This window comes from Protopterus annectens, chromosome 7.part0 (assembly GCF_019279795.1).
Source record: "Protopterus annectens isolate FY-2018-M chromosome 7.part0, PAN1.0, whole genome shotgun sequence".
NCBI classification, from domain to species: domain Eukaryota; kingdom Metazoa; phylum Chordata; order Ceratodontiformes; family Protopteridae; genus Protopterus; species Protopterus annectens.
The window spans coordinates 735312865-735331765 of record NC_056739.1 but is presented as its reverse complement, the minus strand read 5'-3'; the positions used below and the strand labels follow the sequence as shown (position 1 = coordinate 735331765).

At 44.7% G+C, this 18901-nt stretch overlaps 1 protein-coding gene across 2 annotated transcripts in view; it reads right to left on the bottom strand.

Moving 5' to 3' along the window:
* Positions 1 to 1088: 1088 nt before the first annotated feature.
* The window catches only part of TAF6 (TATA-box binding protein associated factor 6), a 1437250-nt gene continuing 1419437 nt past the window's right edge, over positions 1089 to 18901 (bottom strand). For both annotated transcript variants that reach the window (XM_044077259.1, XM_044077258.1), the window contains one exon: positions 1089 to 1874. In XM_044077259.1, coding sequence (XP_043933194.1) covers positions 1503 to 1874 — 372 coding nt within the window. In that variant the 3' untranslated portion in view covers positions 1089 to 1502. The remainder of the gene's footprint in view (positions 1875 to 18901) is intronic.

The following is an 18901-nucleotide window of genomic DNA, read 5'->3' as shown; positions in this document are numbered from 1 at the left end:
CTTGTAAAGGCCCTAGGGCCAATAGCCTAGCAACCGGTTATGAGTCTATACAAGTTACACAATACAGCAAATACTCAAAACTAGTCATGTAATGATTAAAATGCATTTGTCCTCTAATGAGTTGCTTTAACAAAAATTCATTACCAAAGGGTACTTTTGCAAGAAAATCCAGCAAATAACTAGTGGAGATCGTAGGTCATTTGGTTCAACTAGCTGCATGAATTAATGCGCAAAATGGTTCAGAGCCAGTGCATGGATGACAAGAGCCCACAGTATGTTGCATATGAATAAGGGTTACCCAGCTAGATAGGTGCTTTTCAGTCATACTACAATTCCATCTCCTTCCTATATTTTAAATGTAGGTAGGCAAAAATCAGGCTGTAAGTACAGTCACATTTATATATGATTCTCCAAACAGAAATAATGTTTACAATGGAGAAAAAATGGCCTTTAAGACTTATTCACTCATTTTTGGTCACTGGATATATTTGCAAGCTGAGTGAATGACTCCAAATCCCAGATGCTGACGTTTAACTACCAGCAAACTGCATTTTCTCACAGGTGAGAGAGGAGTGCAAAGACTGACTAAATTAGATATTTCATGGTACTTGGATGATTTCAAAATTTCATACTTATAAAAGGTTGAGAGTAAGAATAAGTCAATGTGCTACAATACCCATCTTTCACGTCAACATGATTTAAGACTGCTGCATAAGAATAAACTCAGTAAAAGGTGCACCCTGTAATGTCACTACATTTAAACATGGAAAATCCAATAAATACAGTGAAAGCAATAAATACATATTAATATCTACTCAAATTCAATTTAAATCATGTCAGTTATAGCAATAAGCAAATGCCTTTAGTATCATCATGACAGCAAAGTGGCAGAGGCATGGTCCAGAGTCGCCTCAGGCCACAGTGGTAGAAAGAGGGTGTTTCATTACCACTCCACAAACTACACCCCCCAAAGCATTCTGTACTGGGCTGCGCTTCATGCTACCTACTTTTAAAGTTTTCTTCCTCCTTCTACAAATGTACAGTTTAATATTCTTTTAAAAATGCATTAGGTAGGTACTACCAAACCGTACATGTAATATTTTAATAATAAAAAATTATTTTTGTAATCAAACAGATTTGTTTTTACAGTGGTCTCCGATTTTCACTCACACAGGCATACAACTGTACAAATTGGAGTCAGGTTCGGTTAAAGTCTCAAATAAGCCAAGATGCAACAACAACATGGCTGGCATAGCTGCAGCTTCACCCCCCCCCCCCAAAAAAAAAAAAAGTTCTATATAAAAACAAACATACTATATACAAAAGTTGGCTTCACCAATAGTTCATCACATCCAAATGCCTTGTACCATCATGTTCACACTACTGGCAATGATCTCACTGATAAAATGTGCTTGCGCACAGGCAGGATGTTCGCAATGCTGAAGTGCATGTGTGCAAAGGGATGAGAAATGGCTGTGGATTTCCATTTAAATGAAGTTCAACTACTGCGAAGGCTGAGGTGACTCAAGTAGTCCTTGGGATCCATTTGTCTTCGCCAAGCATGCAGCAAACTGTGGCTGAGGACTGTCACTGCGCTCCTGCTTTACACTGGTGAGATTTGGGAGGCCAGAGAGTGCAACTGCAGGATTGCCTGTTGGAGACAGCTGCTGTAGTATGTTCTGGGATGACTGTGCCTTGCCATCACCTGCTGTTGGCAAAGACACCACAATGTATTTCTGGACGTTACTTGTGAGAGTGCTGCTCGGGACAGTCTGTGATGTAGAGACAAGTTTGACAATAGGTTGGATGCTAGGAACTGTGGTGGTGACAGGAGATGTGTTCGTCCCCGATGCTGTACTGCTCAAGGTTATTACCTATGGAAAAAAGAAGAGTTTAGCAGGACAACTTTCAGTAATGTTAACCATTTATCTTCTTAAACGTCTGCTTATTTACTATCTGCTAACCATACACAAGTTATACATGTACAACATACTCACTATGGCTACTGAGTTACAAGAAGGCCACCTTCAGCAGGTCAATGACAGGAAGCTCTTTTATTTGTTTTCCTGATGCATCATCTTGACACAATTCAGAATTTTCTCTAACTCCTGTGGTGGATGGTGGAGCTAATATAAGCCCTCTATAATAGGTCATGACATCAGATGCTTGGCTACTTGAATGCTTATTAAGCTGCTACATACATTTTACTTCATATTCCATACACTGAGCAGTCTCACCTTAAAGACACCAATAAACAAGAATTTATTTATTTTATTTTTATTGTATTTTACATTTGTTGACCGGGCTAGTCCAACTGGATACATGTCCATTTTCAGCATAGGTCTGGGGAGAAAAACTCCATTAAGCTAATAAAAAATGCATGGATGATTAGCATCAATAACATGACTACAAGTTAGAAAACAGTACACTACTACTAAATACATATTTACAGAGTAGAGAGTTTGAGATTCATTATGTTGAAGGCTAAAAGTTCAAACTCGTACGGTTTTCTTGAACATTCTACACTCAAAGTGAAAACAAGTGTCTAATATATACATAGAGGAAATTTGTGCAAACAGTAGAATTACTGTTCTACAGTTAGGACTCTGAGGTAAATTTAAGAAAGACAAGGCTAGAGTCAGAAATTAAGGAAGCTTAATAGTCCTGCTATATGAGATTTGGAAGTAAGGTTTAGGGAAATGCAACAAGAGAGAGAGGTGAGGAGATGAAGTGAAAGGAGAGTGTTAGTCTGGGTTAGTACAAGGGCATAGCCATTGCGTTTTAAGGAATATTTTTAGTTGCTTTTTGAAAAGTGGTAAAGACGGAAGTGATGCTAGATTGCTGGGAAGCCTGTTGTAGGTTTTTCCTACAGTGTTAGAAAAAAAGAGAATCACCTGCTTTGTTGGGGGACTTTTGGATGGTTACTAGCAATTTGTCTGCTGAGCGAAGGGTTGTAAGATTTTTGTAGGGGGTGACGAGGTTATAGAGTATTAGGGTATTACTGGGATGATACAGTATCTTATGGGTGATAGAAAGTTGCTGAAATTGAAGCTGGTTTTGCAGTTCCAGCCATCCAAGCTGTTTGAGATTTTGACAATGATGGGTTTTAAATGGGGAGCCAGTGGCAAATCTGGCGATGTTGTTATAGGAGGTTACCAGTTTGTTAATGCTGCTTTTAGCTAGATTAGTACAGATGGGGGTGGCATAGGGGAGGGAGGAGATCAAATGGGTGTGGACAATGGTAGTTCTGGCTACAGGGGTAAGGAAAGGTTTTATTCTGTAAAGGGAACCTAGCTTTCTATTTAATGATTTAATGGCTGAGTTAATGTGAGTCAAAGTTAAGGTTGTGGTCAATTGTTACGACTAAGAGTTTGGAGGTTGGGTCAGGTGATATGACAGTTCCATTATTGGATAAAACTGTGAGATCTAGTGGGGAGGACTTTAATGTTGGGGTAAACAGCAATAGTTTCTTTTGTTGGGGTTTAGGAGGAGGCATCGTTGAAGGAACCAGTTTTCTACTAAGTTAAATACTTTTTGGATGTTGGATTGGAGTTCAGCTGAAGAAGAGGCGGCACAAATTAATGTGGAGTCATCTGCATATTGTATGCAGGTAACTTGAGGAAGATTTACATTTAGGTCATTAATGAATATGGAGAACAGGAGAGGTCCAAAGATAGAGCCTTGAGGGACTCCAAGGGTAATAGGGAGATGTGTGTATAAGTTATTGTCCCAAAGGACAGCTTGTTATCTATTTTCTAAGTATGACTTGAATCATTGTAAAAAGCCTGTAATGTCTAGTGAGAGTGATTTGAGTATGTTTATAAGTAACTGATGGTTAACCATATCGAAAGCTTTAGGGAGGTCAATAAAAACTGCAGAGGAAAGCATGTTGTTATTATGATTTTTGTTAATGCTGTCTGAAAAGGATAAGAGAGCAGTGGTAGTACTATGAAATGGCCTAAAGCCATGCTGACAGTCAGCTAGTGGGTCATTTTGGAGCAGGTGATCGAGTGGTTGCTGGTGGATGCATTTTTCCATGATTTTGCCTAAAGGAGAGAGAGTAAGGCTATGGGGCGAAAGTTTGTGATTTCGGTTGAGTTACCACCCTTATGAAGAGGGATTATGTAGGAGATTTTTCATAGAGATGGGATGGAACCTTTGGTAATGGTTCTATTTATAAGGATGGAAATAGGATAGGCTAGTACTTTTGCTGCAATTTGCAGGTATTCAGCTGGTAGCAAATCAGCTGAGGGTGTACAAGGTTTAAGTTTCTGAAGTAGGGTGTAGATTAGGGATGTTGGAACAGGTTGTAAGTGAAAGGTTTGAGGTAAGCTAGTAAAGGAGGCAGGCAGACTTGTGGTAACAGGTGGTAAGGAGTTTGCCAGAGATTGGACGGTTTCAGTAAAAAAGGTATTGAAAACATCAGCAATCTGGTTGGGAACACTCAGATCTGCTTTGAGTTATAGCACAATGGCACTAAATATACAGACCCAAATGATATTGCCAACATCCCGGCAGACAGGTTCAGTGCTAACCTTACCCCCCTCTCACCCCCTAAAGAGCCCATCTCTATACCGGAAGAATGCAAAGTTCCTGTAATCATGGCTGCATAGGTAAAAACCACACTCTCCAAAGCCAAGAACACAGCATCCATAGGACCAGACAACATCCCAGGCCACGTTCTACATGAACTACAGAATGAACTGGCACCCCACCTAAGTACCATGTTCAATCATAGCCTCACCTCAGGCTATGTGCCTGCTGAATGGCACACAGCGACGGTTATCCCACTCCACAAGGGGGGAGCCACCACGGACCCCGGGACCTACCGCTCCATTAGCCTGATGAGCCTGGTCTGCAAGGCCATGGAACGTATCATCATGGAACTTATAAACAAAGACATTGGTAATCTCCAAACTCTGGACCCAACCGAGTTCGGGTTTGTAAAAGGCAGATCATGTCTCCTAAACCTGATAAGACTTCTTTGAAGCAGTCACCAAAGCTGTAGATGAGGGCAAGGTGGCTCACACAGCCTATCTAGATCTTGCCAAGGCTTTTGGCACCATACCCCATTCTGGAATTATAGATAAACTCACTAAACTAGGTATAAATCCCTATGTCACAAGATGGGTTGCCAACTGGCGCAGTGACAGAACCCACACTGTGAAAGGAGCAGACTCCAAATCAGACATCAGACCAGTGACAAGTGGAGTACCACACGGATCAGTCCTGGGTCCTCTCCTGTTTGGTATCTACTTCTCTGAAGTACAGGCTAACACAGAAGGTCTTTGGCTAATGAAGTTCGCAGATGACTGCAAACTAGGAGCCATAATCGAAACTCCTAACGATGTGGACATCTTACAAAAGGGCCTCACTGAGACAGATGCCTGGTGTCAAAGCCATGGCCTCAAGCTCAATGCCAAAAAGTGCATTGTCATCCACTTTGGTAAAAACTCTGTACCCATGAACTACAACATACGTGGTAGTATACTTAACGCTGAAAGTGTGATGAGACCTAGGGACACAGGTGGACAGTAGTCTCTCCTTTGATAATCACATCGCCACAGTAGTCAGCAAATCCTTCTATGTGGCACACCTCATCACAAAAGGCTTCTCATCCAGAAAAAAAGAGGTCATTGTTCCCCCTCTACTCATCACTCATTAGACCCATTATAGAGTACAACACCACTTTTGGTATGTACCTCACAAGACATCTACAACAACTGGAAAGGCCGCAGAAATACCTCACATAGAGGATTACCTGCCTCAAACAGTTGCCCTGTGCAGACTGTCTCAAAAAACTCCAGCTTTACTCCGTTGCATATCACCTACTCAGAGGTGATCGCTGCGTAACATACAAAGCTATGTCAAACCCAGAGCTGTTGGACATGCTCCACTTAAAGAAATCCCAATCCCTCCGAGCTACACGCTCTAGGGACCTAAACTTTGTCACCACAATAAACAGAACATGCCGGAGGGATAGATTCCTGTCCCAGAGACTTCCCATACTCTGGAATAAACTACCTATCTGTATCAAACAAAGCTCCCCATTAGCACTCTTCAAAAAAAATCTTGATGATTGGATGGGAAATAGGAAGTTCACCCCTGGGATCATGTCTGTGGCTCTGCTCAACAGTGGCACAGGAAAATAATTTTCTTGGGTGGCAAAAGCCAGGGTACCTTTTTGGCTGGGCTTGTACATGCCCCAGGGCCGACAGCCTAGTACCTACCTATGAACCTACGAGTGTTAAGGGAGAAGCCTGCTGGGGTTGGTGTCTTGGAGTGGCCTGGGTGTAAAAGTTTATTAATACCTGACCAGAAACTTTGTGGGTTTTGTTGATGGTTTTGCTGGAGTTTAAAGTAAAAGTTTTTTTGTCAAGAAGTATTGATTTTTTAGTGGCATTTCTCAGCTGGTTAAAGTTTTGATGATCAGCTGGGTTTTTAGTAGTTCTCCACTTTGGACCAGATTTTGTTTCTCAAGAAGATTTTATGCCTAGTCCCTTTTGTAAGCCATGCAGCAGGTTTATTTCTAGTTCTAATACAGCGAATGGGGGCATGGTATTCCAGGATTTGTAAAAATTTAGAGTTAAAATATGATACTGCTTCCTCCAGAGGGAGGAATTTTACGGGTGACCAGTCACAAGCCTTAAGCTTTGCTTGGAAGTTTACTGGGATGACATTTTTTCTGTTATGGGTAGTTCTGAAGATGGTTTGGTTGGGAATAAAGGTCTTTTGTCTAATTATGTAAGTAAGTGAGTGGTCACTAATGTCATCTTGAAGGGTACCTGCATTGCATGAGAGGGGAGAAAGTACAGTTGTGTACACTTACCATAAATGTAGATGTTCGAGTGTATTCACTGTTGCAGTCATCACATTTGGGTTATCTGCTTGCAGTAGCCCTCAGTCGGCCTGATTAACAAAGTCTTGGGTCATGCGTCGGTTGCTGTCTCATCTTCCATGACGTCAGGTAGTCAGGGGTTTAAAGCATGCAGCCGACGGCATTTCATCAGTTTTTCTTGCCCCAGATGTCAGGTGCCCCCATAATGGGAAGCAATTAAAATTAAGGTTACACCTCCAACAAAAAGCAAATACACCAGAAAGCTTTAAGCATAGTAAGCAATAATAGAGGTATAAACAATAGAAGTCAGGGGGCTGGAAGGAGGATAACCAGGACTGCAACAGTGAATACACTCGAACATCTACATTTATGGCAAGTGTACACAACTGTACTATGTTCTTCATGTTTCATTGTTGCAGTCATCACATTTGGGTAGATTCCCAAAGCAAAGGATGGGAGAAAGCAATTAGATAGCATTAGGACCAGCCTATAAGGCCCTGCAGGACTGCAGTGGCAAAGCCAGCTCTGGATTTAGAAAAAATTGGCAAGTGGTAATGCTTGGTGAAGGTATGTACAGAACTCCAGGTAATAGCTTCTAGGATGTATCTTGTAAGGACACCTCAGAGAAAGACTGTAGAGGTAGATGCAGCTCTGGTTGAATGTGGTCTTATCCCCTGTGGGGTAGGTTTTCCATGGAGCTTATAGCAGAAATGAATGCAATGGCCAATCCACTTAGAAATGGTTTGCTTTGAAATAGCTTGTCCCTCTGCCCCTACAGCAAATGCCATCAGCAGCTGTTCAGATTTCCTGAGAGGTTTAATCCTGTCCAAGTAAAATCTAAGTTGTCTGTGCATGTCCAAGGGGTGCAGTATTCGTTCCCCTTTGTTCTGTGGATGAGAAAAGAAAGTTGGCAAATGAATGGACTGATTAAGGGCCACACTGGATTCCATCTTGGGCATGAAGGAGGGATTGGTCCTGAGGGAAACCCTGTCCGCATGAAAGATGATGAAAGGCTCCACTGCCATGAAGGCCTGTAATTCAGACACTCTTCTTGATGAAGTGATGGATAGAAGGAAAGCCGTTTCCCAAGAAAGAAATTTCAACTCTGCACTTGCAGCTGGGTCAAACGGAGGTAGAGTGAGCTTTTCCAATACAAAGTTAAGGTCCCAGACTGGAGTAGGGGCTCTCCTTGGTGGTCTTACGTTTTTGGCCCCTCTGAGGAATTGCTTCAGCAGTGGATAAGAGAAAGGGGGTGGTTCTGTGTTGTAATTTGCTGAAATGGCTGAGGCATGAATTTTGATGGAAGAAAATGAAAGGTCCTTTTGAAGCATCTCAGTTAAGTATTGAAGAATCTGAGGTAAATTGGGCGCTGCTGTGCCCATCCCATTAATTTGGCTCCAGGAACAGAAACTTTTCCATTTTTCAGCATACGATTTTCTAGTAATAGGCCTCCTTGCATCCAGAATGACATCCATCACTTGCTTACTGAGGGATGGGAATGGTGAGATCAGGTAACCAGCCAGGCTGCCAAGTTCAGGGTTTGAAGCTGTGGGTGCAGAATCTGGCCCTCCTGCTGAGACAGCAGAGCAGGGGTCTGAGGCAGGTGCCATGGTGCCAGCAGTGACACACTGTGCTAGAGGGGGTACCAGTGTTGGTGTGGCCAGTCTAGTGCAATCAGTATTGTCCTTGGTTTGTCCTGTTTGATCTTTAGTAGTACCTTGGAGATGAGAGGCACAGGGAAAGGCATAAACTGATAGTTTTTCAGGTGGAGAACAGGTCATCCACTTTGCAAGCTTGTTTGTGGGGAGTCCTTGTGCAGAATTTGTCCAATTGATAGTTCTAGAGGGGGGCAAACAGGTCTATCTCTGGGCTCCCCCATTTGTTTCTCAACATGTTGAACATCTTTGGTTCCAGTTTCCACTTGTGTGGGTCCATGAGATTTCTGATTAGGTCGTCTACCAGTGTATTTGGCTTTCCTGGCAAGAACTGAGCTTGTAGGTGCACTTTCCACTCGCGTGGGTCCATGAGATTTCTGCTTAGGTCGTCTGCCAGTGTATTCAGCTTTTTTGGCAGGAACTGAGCCTGTAGGTGCACTTGGTAGCTCAAGGCTGTGTTCCACAGAGCCACAGCTAGCCTGCAGAGAGGGTATGAGTGGGTTCCCCCTGCTTGTTTATGTACCACATAACAGTGGTGTTGTCCATCTTTACCAATAATTTTCCTGGAAGAATGTGGTCCTTAAAGGCTGTCAGAGCATACTGTACAGCTAACCTTTCTTTTTGATTGATATGCAGGTGCATTTGACTTGGGTTCCATTTGCCCTGAATGCACTGCCCTGCCAAGTGAGCCCCCCATGCATAGTCTGATGCGTCTGTTAGAGTTTGGGCAGCAGGGGGTAGAGTGAATGGCAGTCCCTTGTTGTGGTGGCAGGCCTCTGCCCACCAAAGGAACTCTATCTGTAGACAAGGTATAACAGGAATCACTGATTCTAGATCCTGAGAATGTTGACACCATAGGCTTTTTAGATACCATTGTAGTTTCTTCATATGCAGTCTTGCATATGAAATTAGAAGAATGCAGGAGGCCATGAACCCCAAGGCTTGCAGTATTTGTCTTGCAGATAGCAGGGTCTTTGTGGCCATAAGTTTGAAGTAAGCTGTCAAATGAACTTGTTTCTCTTGCTCCCAGGAATACAATTTGTTGGCAGGGTACCAGATGTGATTTCTTTTCGTTTATGGTGTACTCTAGAGAAGTTAGCACTTTTTGTACAAACGCCAGATGATTCAAAAGTATGTCCTGGCTTTCTGCCTGAATTAGACAATCGTCCAGGTATGGGTATATCTGAATATTTCTTTGCCTGCAAAATGCAATGACTGGAGCTAGGCACTTTGTGAATACCCTGGGCGCAGTAGATATGCCAAAGGGCAGTGCACAGAACTGAGTGCATGAAGCCTGCTTTGAAGCATAGGTATCTTCTGCAAGATTCCTGGATTGGGATGTGTAGGTAGGCTTCCTTTAAATCCAGTGTTGCCAACCAGGCATCCTTGCCTAGCTTAGGAAGCAACTGGTGAAGAGTTAGCATCTTGAAATTTGGGATCACCAAAAAAGTGTTTAGGATAAGAGAGATCCAGGATAGGATGCCAGGAGTTGTCTTTTCTGGGCACCAGAAAAAGTCTTGAGTAGAAACCTTGTCCCCTTTTCTCTTCTGGGACAGTTTGAATAAGAAGTTATGTACCTACCATAACGTTCCATGTTAGTTGTCTTCTTCTCGCCTTCTTTCTTGCTGGATGGGTTCGGAGCCGATCCTCGGCTCCGACTCGGCCAATACTAAAGCTCGAGAGCTAATTCCAAGGGCTCGAGGCTCCCCTATATCCCACAATGCTAGGCGGTAACTACTCAGATCTCGTTTGATAGCTATACCAAGCAATCCTAGTCTCCATAGAATGGAGTAGGGAAACCCACCTCAAAACAATCTGCGTAAAAGTATGGCAGACCTCAGTAAGGATAAAAGAGGTGGAAGAACGTGTGGGAATGACAACTTCCAGAAGAAGAACACAAACTGAATTCCTGTCGGTCTGTCCAGGCTTGGGGGAAGGAGGGTGGGACGCAAGAAAGAAGGCGAGAAGAAGACAACTAACATGGAACGTTATGGTAGGTACATAACTTCTTAATGTTAAGTTGTCAATCTCGCCTTCATTCTTGCTGGATGGGACCGCGTCCCTAGCACCTTATCCCGGGTGGCTTATCGGAACAGACTCTTGAGAACAGTGGAACCAAAATTGGCACGGCTTCTGGAAACCATGTCCAATTTGTAATGTGAAATGAATGCATGAGGAGAAGCCCAGGTGGCTGCTGCACAAATGGAATCTATTGGCAGCCTATCCTGAAAAGCTACGGATGTAGCTAATGCCCTAGTTGAATGAGCTCTAGGTCTTGAGGGTAGTTTTTGATGTCTGATCTCATAGATGAAGGTAATTGTAGAGGTGAGCCATCTAGAGAGGGATACTTTAGTAACTGGAAGGCCCAATTTCCATTCCGCATATGACAGAAACAATTGATTAGATTTCCTGAATTGTTTAGTCCTGTCTAAGTAATATCTAAGTTGGCGATGAACATCCAAAAAATGTAGCTTTTGTTCCGACCTGTTTGAATAGTTAGGGAAAAAGACGGGGAGATCAATAATTTGGTTTAGGTTTATTTGAGAGGAAACTTTAGGCAAAAAGGATGGATTAGTACGGAGGGATACCCTGTCTTTGTGAAACACTAAGTAAGGAGGACGACTGCACAGAGCATGGAGTTCAGATACCCTTCTCGCTGAAGTTATAGCTACCAGAAAAAGTGTCTTCCAAGAAAGCAACTTCAGAGAACATGAAGCAGCTGGCTCGAAGGGGGGAAGAATTAAAGATGCCAGAACCAAGTTCAAATCCCATTGAGGCGGGGGATCTTTGATTGGAGGTTTGAGAAGAAATACGCCTTAAAAGGCTTTACAGAGTTTGTGAGCCATGATGCTAGACTCTGAAACACCAACATGAAAATTTGATATGGCAGCCAATTGAACTCTAATGGTTGATGCAGAAGATCCTAAATGAAAGAGTTCTGCTAGAAAGTCTAAAATAGACTGGATAGGTGCAGTAAAGGGATCTATGTTTTTTGATGTTGCCCAAAAAGAAAAGCGTTTCCATTTGCTACTATAAATCTTCCTGGTAGAAGATTTATGAGAGGCTATCAAGATATCTCGGACCGAGCAATAACGTTGGATTTCCCGGGAATGTGCGTTGCTATCAGAAAACGCTGAGAAGAGATCGCCCATTGCCAAAGTCTGAGTGCCTCTCGACATAAAGGGTATGATCTGGTTCCGCCTTGTTTGTTGATGTACCACACTACGGACATGTCCGTTTGAATTGCAATAGTCCCAGTGGGAAGAGAGTTGTGAAGGGCTTGCAACGCTAAAAGCACTGCTCTCATCTCTAAGACGTTTATGTGCAAGTGGCACTCGAAAGGTTGCCACGTGCCCTGGACTGTCCTGCCCTGATAATGCCCCCCCCACCCGATCAGGGAGGCGTCTGTTGTCAACGTGGTGACTGGGGGGGGAAGAGTGAAGGGTCTTCCTCGGAGAAGTTGAGGTGATGTGATCCACCAAGACAGTTGATTCTTGCATGATTGAGTTATCAATATGGTATGGGACATCGGGAGCTGTTGAAAGGACCATTGAATAAACAGCATACATTGGAGGATCCTCATGTGAAAGCGAGCTAAGGGGAGAAGGGGAATAGCTGCTGCCATGAGTCCTAGTACCTTCAAAACTAGTCTGGCTTTGACTTGTTGCATTGTAAGAGAAGGGAAACTTGGTTCCGAATGTCTGACACACTCTGCTCTGTGAGTTTGGCTGAAAGACTGAGTGTGTCTAAGGTGGCGCCTATAAAGATAATAGATTGACAAGGCAGATTTTTCGAAATTTATCGAAATGCCTAGAGCTTGGCAAGATTGGATGGTGAAGTCCCTGGATAGAAGAAGCTGATGTCTGGTGGTGGCGGTAAGGAGCCAGTCGTCCAAATATGGAAACACCTGGAATCCTTGATGTCTCAAGTGAGCCGCGACCACTGCCATGCATTTGGTGAACACACGGGGGGCTGTAGTGAGACCAAAGGGCAGGGCCCTGAACTGGTAGTGACTGGCTCCCAGCCTGAAGCGGAGATATCTCCTGGAGCGTCTGTTCATTTTGATGTGGTAGTACGCATCCTGAAGATCTATCGAACACATCCAATTGTCCTGACCCAAGAAGGGTAGAATGGACTGTAGCGTGACCATCCGGAATTTTGTTTTCCTGACATACTTGTTTAAGTAGCTGAGATCCAGTATGGGTCTCCAGTCCCCTGTTTTCTTTGGTACCAAAAAGAATTTGGAGTAGATTCCGGATCCTTGCTGGTCTGCCGGGACTGATTGGATAGCTCTTTTGATAGCAGCTTTGAAATTTCTAATGCTGCTTGTTCCCTTAGACCGGTGGAACATCTGGAAGGGATCTTTGGGTTGGGTTGGGATGTGAATAAAGGGAATTTTGTAACCCTCGGATATGATCGACTGTACCCATTTGTCTTGAGTAAGGGAAAGCCAGGCTTTTGGGTACAGGGATAACCTTCCCGACTGCCTCTGAAGGTGGACAGCCGGGCAGCCCCTCAGGGATGCTGAAAGGGTTTGTCAGAGAACATTTCTCTGCTACCCTGGTTTTGCAGACCTCCTCTGCCTCTAGGGCGGCGTCTATTATTATTCCCCCCTCTGCCTCTAGAGGGAATCGCCTGTGCGTCAGATGAGACTCCCTGGGATTGTTTGCGGAACCACATCTTTCCTCCCCTTTGACCTTTGGGATAGGGTTTAGAAGGGGTAGAAAAACGGACTCCTACAGCAGAGAGAGTCTTACCTTCTACCTCGCACCTGGTCAATGTATCCTTCACCTGTGGACCAAACAAGGAAGATCCATCAAAGGGAGAATTGGTGAAGGACGCCTTGAAAGGGTCCGCAAAGTTGCATAGCCGCATCCAGGCGTGACATCGTAAGGCAACACCTGTGCCTGCGGCTCTACTCGCCCCATCTGCTGCATGAGACCAGCCGCATGGAGGAGTTAACGATGGAATTCAGGGTTGCCAACTGGGAGTTCATTGTGTCTTTGAACCCCTCAGCTGTAGGATCCTTTATCAGTTCACCCATATCCTTGAGTAAATCTCTCTGGAGACGAGTGAAGTGGCATAAGTAGTTCAGCGACCGCATTGAAAAGGTCGCTGATGAGAACATCCGCTTGCCGTACCTGTCCATGGTCCTAGATTCATTAGGAGGATGGACAGGAACCGAAGGATCAGCTAGCTCCTTCTTAGTGGCCGCAGCCACCATCATGGCATCAACAGGGACACCTTTGGATAAAAAATCTTTATCTCTGGGGGCAGTAATAAATTTAGATGGTCTCCTCGGGGTGGGTTCCACTGAGTCAGGAGCCGTCCAAGCCTTCCTTGCCACCACTTCCATAAGGGGGCCAAAGGGAGGGGACACCCAGGAGGTAGAAGGGCGAGAGCCAAACGCCTCAAGATACACAGACTCATCCTCCGAAGGGTTAAGGGCTGGCCAGTTCCCCCTCTGTTTCAGGATCTCAAGGATGTCAGCAAAGGAGACATCCTCAGAGGGGGATCGAGGGAACCTTCGATTCCTCTAAGTCAGTGTCAGAGGTGATAGACTCAGGGTAGTCAATGTGCTTCCTCTTGCACTGCCTCTTCCTTGGGGGATCTCCTGCAGGGTCAGGAGAGGCCTCGGAAGAGGAGGAAATTCCCAATGGGGAAACTTGAGGAGTTGGCTCTCTGCGGTCTAAGACAAGGGGGTGAGTAGAAATCACCGCAGGCACTGTAGATGGAGGGACTGAAGGAGCTGACTGTGGGGCAGAACCTGGTTCTAGCACGCTCCGCATGACCTCGAAGGCACCCCTGTCAGGCAAGGCCAGAGGCCCCCGCTCCGAAGAGACAAGGATTTCCCCCGGCACCGACAGGGACGGCTCCGAAACCGATGTCGGAGCCGAACTCACCAACGCCGAAGCCCCGAGAGGGAGAGCGGGGTCGGACAAGGGTCCGATGCCACTCGCCCCCTCGGAGCCGACGAGGGAAGCTCGGCGCCGAGATCCCTCCAAGGAGGAGATCGGAGCAGACGACGGAGCCGAAATGGAAGGTATCGGATGCGACGCACTGACAGTCATGGCTCCGACAAGCCCTGGCTCCGAACTCAAAGGAGTCGGAGGAGGAATGTATTGGGGAACGGAAATAGCCACTGACTGGTGAGTCGGGCTATGCAGCATTTGGGCCAGTGCCTCGGACTTGAGAAGTCTACTCACTACCCTTTGCAAATCATGGTCAGATAACCTGGAAGACCGTGAGAAATGAATTTTGTGGCTTCGTTCCGAAAGAAGAGGGGATCCTGGTGCCGAATGCACGGAGCCGATAGAGGGGGATCTGGACCTCTTCCTAGACTGTGGCTCCGATAAAAGTATCGGAGCCGACGGAGTTTTATCAGCCTCGGCTCCAGCCGGAGCCGAGGTAACAGTATGAGGCTTAGAAACATCTGCTCCAGCCGGAGCCGATGTCGAAGCCGACTTAGTCTTTCCAGCAGTCGACTCTGAAACCGGAGCCGACTGTTTGGAAGTTTTGGAAGGCTTCCCCGACACAGACTGAGTCGGGGGGCCTTCAGGCTTTAATAAGCCCCGCAAGATCAGTTTATTCTTGCGTTCCTGCAGGACTCTAGGGCTAAACCCATGACAAACAGCACAAGAGTCCTGCAGGTGCAAAGGCCCCAGGCAATACACACAAGAAGTGTGACCGTCTGTCAGGGACATTTTCTGACAGCACGAGTCATACTTCTTGAAGCCTGAGACCTTGTCTTTTGACATTGCAAAAAGGAGTGCCTGACACACACACAAACACACTACAGACACACCCTTTACAGAAAAAATTATTAAATTAAATTATTAAGGCTAAAGCAAGCCACAAACACACACACACACACAAGCCCTTAACAGAAAAGAACTAGTTTAGTCACTAATGGACTGGGGGAAGGGTAGGGGCCGAAGGCCTACAAGATAAGGGATAGAAAGGGAAAAAGGAGTCGACAAACAGGGGTCGATTTATGTAAATATTTAATTAAACTAAAAAGTTATGGTATCACAACAAAAAAGGGGGTTAAGAAGTACCTAATAAGGTAAAAGTCTAACTCACCTGCCTGAGCCGGTAGAAAAGCACCTCGTCAGCTATAGCGGCAAACGACATCTGAGTAGTTACCGCCTAGCATTGTGGGATATAGGGGAGCCTCGAGCCGGTGGAATTAGCTCTCAAGCTTTAGTATTGGCTGAGTTGGAGCCGAGGATCGGCTCCGAACCCATCCAGCAAGAATGAAGGCGAGATTGACAACTTAACATTAGCCCTTATACTTGAGAGAGAACTTGCTTTTGAGCCTCTGCCCACTGATTTAGGGGTATAACTGGCCAACCATTTGGCATTGGTAAAGTGAGGAAGTGGAATCTGTATCCCTGGGAAACTATATTTAAAACCCATTTGTCCTGGGTAATGAGTTCCCAGTTTTTTGCCTGCAGAGCAATCTTTCCCCCTAAAGGAACAGTTAGTTGAGAAGGGCTTGGAAGTTTTAAAGTTAAATCATTGAAACAGTTTGCCATAAGGGGGGGGGTCTTACTACTTCCTGCTTTGTAAGTGGGAGCCCCCCACTGCTTAGTCCTGTGTGTAACTTGGGACTGAAGCCTGAGTGCTCTGCTGGGTCTGGGTTTGGACTGAGAAGGCCTGGAAGAGGCAGGAAAGGACCAATTCTTAGACGGCCAATGCCTACTAAATCTTGGAGGCTGCACTTGCAGGAAATCTTTAACAGTTTGCAAAGATTTAGTCTTTTCCTCTATCTTTTTAAGTATTTCTTCTGCTTTGTTGCCAAACAGGCGTTCCTGGTTTAAGGGAGCATCCAACAATTTAGCTTTAACATGATCTGGCAAAGATTGCTCCTTACGCCAAGCATGCCTTCTAAGTACAGACCCAGTAACAGCAGCCCTGCAAGATGCCTCTGGTAAAACAAAACCACACTGCAAAGTATGTTTTCCAACTTGTTCAGCAGAATGCATTAAATCCTGTAAATCCTTATTTTCAGCACAGTGAGGAATCAACATCATTTTCTGTATAAGCAATCCAATAATGTGCTGCTGATACTTTTAACATATGAAACTGGCAACTTAAGGCCCTAATGGCCAAGGTTGCAGAAGTGTATACCTTCTTACCCCATCTATCCAGCGCCCTGGAATCCTTATCAGAGGGGGTAGGATTTTTGGCAGTTGTAGCCTTTATGCCCCTGGGTCCCTTTGAAATGGTCTCAGGATGCGCAGTAGGATTTTTAAAAAGGAACTTGTGAGAGTCAGGAAACCTGTAATATCCATCTGGTTTTCTGGGAGCAAGAGGTAATGAGCCAGGGGCCAAGCTAGACTTCGTAAAGGCATCATCAACAATGTCCAGTACAGGGGGGATAGCTAAAGGCCTGTGTTGGGGCAGGAGTAAAAAAATCCCTAAGCCTCTTTTTAGAATCAAGAGTAATCTTGGCTTTCCCAGCGGAAATGCTCCCTAAGAGTATGCAAGGTTTCACCAAAAGAGAAACCCTCTGGAGGGGAAGCAGAGGGAATAGAGTCCTCTATCAGAATCCTCATAGGCAGAAAAGGGAAAATCCTGGTCATCAGAAGAAACAGAAATTTCCGAATACTGATCAGAAGAATCATAGCCAAATTCAGTCCTAGGTCTCTTAGATGGGGAAGGTTGACTTCCCCTGATTAAAGTAATATGATCTTCAACCATTCTTATCATTTGTTTTTTAGGCATAGAGGCCTGACCATGTGGTCTGGGCATCTGTTTTCTAGGCATGGATCGAGTTTTAGGCCTTGAAGAAGAAGATGGCGTTGGTTTAATATGCAAGTCAGTAGGCCTGCACAGCGGCTCCGGACCCATCCAAGGTAGAGACAACCGCAGGTTCCACAGTTGAAGCATTTCGTGGCATACCGGACTCCAAAAGGGTCTCAGTAGAGGCCTGCGAATCTTAAGTAGCAGGTATCAAAAGCTGTGAAAGCACCTCACTGACTACCGGCGAACTGGCAACTAGCTTAAGAGAAGCATCGTAGGCAGCTTTGGACCTAGGCGGCCTGTCTCTGTCTTTAATTTTGTGTTTTTTTCAGAATGTCGGTAGTCGGGTGGCTTACCGAAGCCATATCTGGATAATCGAATGGAGTACCGAAATATTTAGAAGCGTAAATATACCGACGACGAATAGTTCGTGTTTTAAATAAGGCACAAAACCGACATTGAGGTATGTCGTGGTCAGGGCCTAGGCAAGGAATACAGTACAAATGAAAATCTTTATGAGGCATTTGCTTTCCACAAGAAATATAATTATTGACTTTTACTGACATCGGTTAAGAGCAAGAAAAAGTTTCCCCAACAGGGTACTTAGCTTTAGTTGAAGTCTTTGGTTCTGAAACTCGAAAATGAGGAGTTGGCCGACTGGCACTTGCGAACTGCTTCTGCTTCGGGCAATGCACGGCAAGAAAGACTGATAAAATGGCATTGGCTGCATGCTTTATACCCGACTACCTGACGTCATGGAAGATGAGACAGCAACCGACGCAGGACCCAAGACTTTGTTAATCAGGCCGACTGAGGGCTACTGCAAGCAGATAATCCAAATGTGATGACTGCAACAGTGAAACACGAAGAACATCATTAAATTACATGCTTTCTTGAACACCATGAATATCCATCTGCAGATGTAGGATGGTCAGAATGTTCAAATGTAGAAGCAGGAACACAAGCACCTTCTACATACACCTTTAAGGATTTATTGATATGACAAGTATATCTATTTCAACTGACTTTGAAAGTTTCCGCAGTGCCTGTTGAGAAGAATCCAAAATAAAATGGGAAGGATAGCCCTAAAAGAATGGAGAAAAAGTAATGGACCTAAAGGCAAAGTCCTGAAACACTGTGTGTTAAAGAAGGCTAGACTCCTGGAACCCCTGTCCAACTAGTAAACGATGTGTGAACAGACTGAGCAGGTGTCTGTGGCACACAAGTCCAAAAAGGACACATTTCTGAAAGCATTCATCCCTCCGGCTAGACTGGCCTTTGACAGCAGCATTTTTCGATGGTCTGTTAGCTACTTGCTGGTGGGGTCAATGCAATTAATAAATGCAAATAAACAGTTTCCTTAGCAACAACTAACCCACTCTCTGGCTACAGCAAAGATGACTGGTTTGTCTTACTGAACTCAAGCATCCTCTTCGAGCAGAATCGGACCTAGCAGGGCTTTTTCTACACTAGTTCTGCCCCAGCTAGAAAATGGAGAGAGTAAATTACTGGCTCTGAAACCATTTTCAAAAGGAATGTGCATTTAGTTCTAAGAGACCCTTGATCCTTATGAAGCAGCAAAGACTGCAGCCTAGAGATCTTACAGCAGAGATGATGAACCACCAAGAATAGCAACTTCCAAGTCTCAAACTTCAGAGCT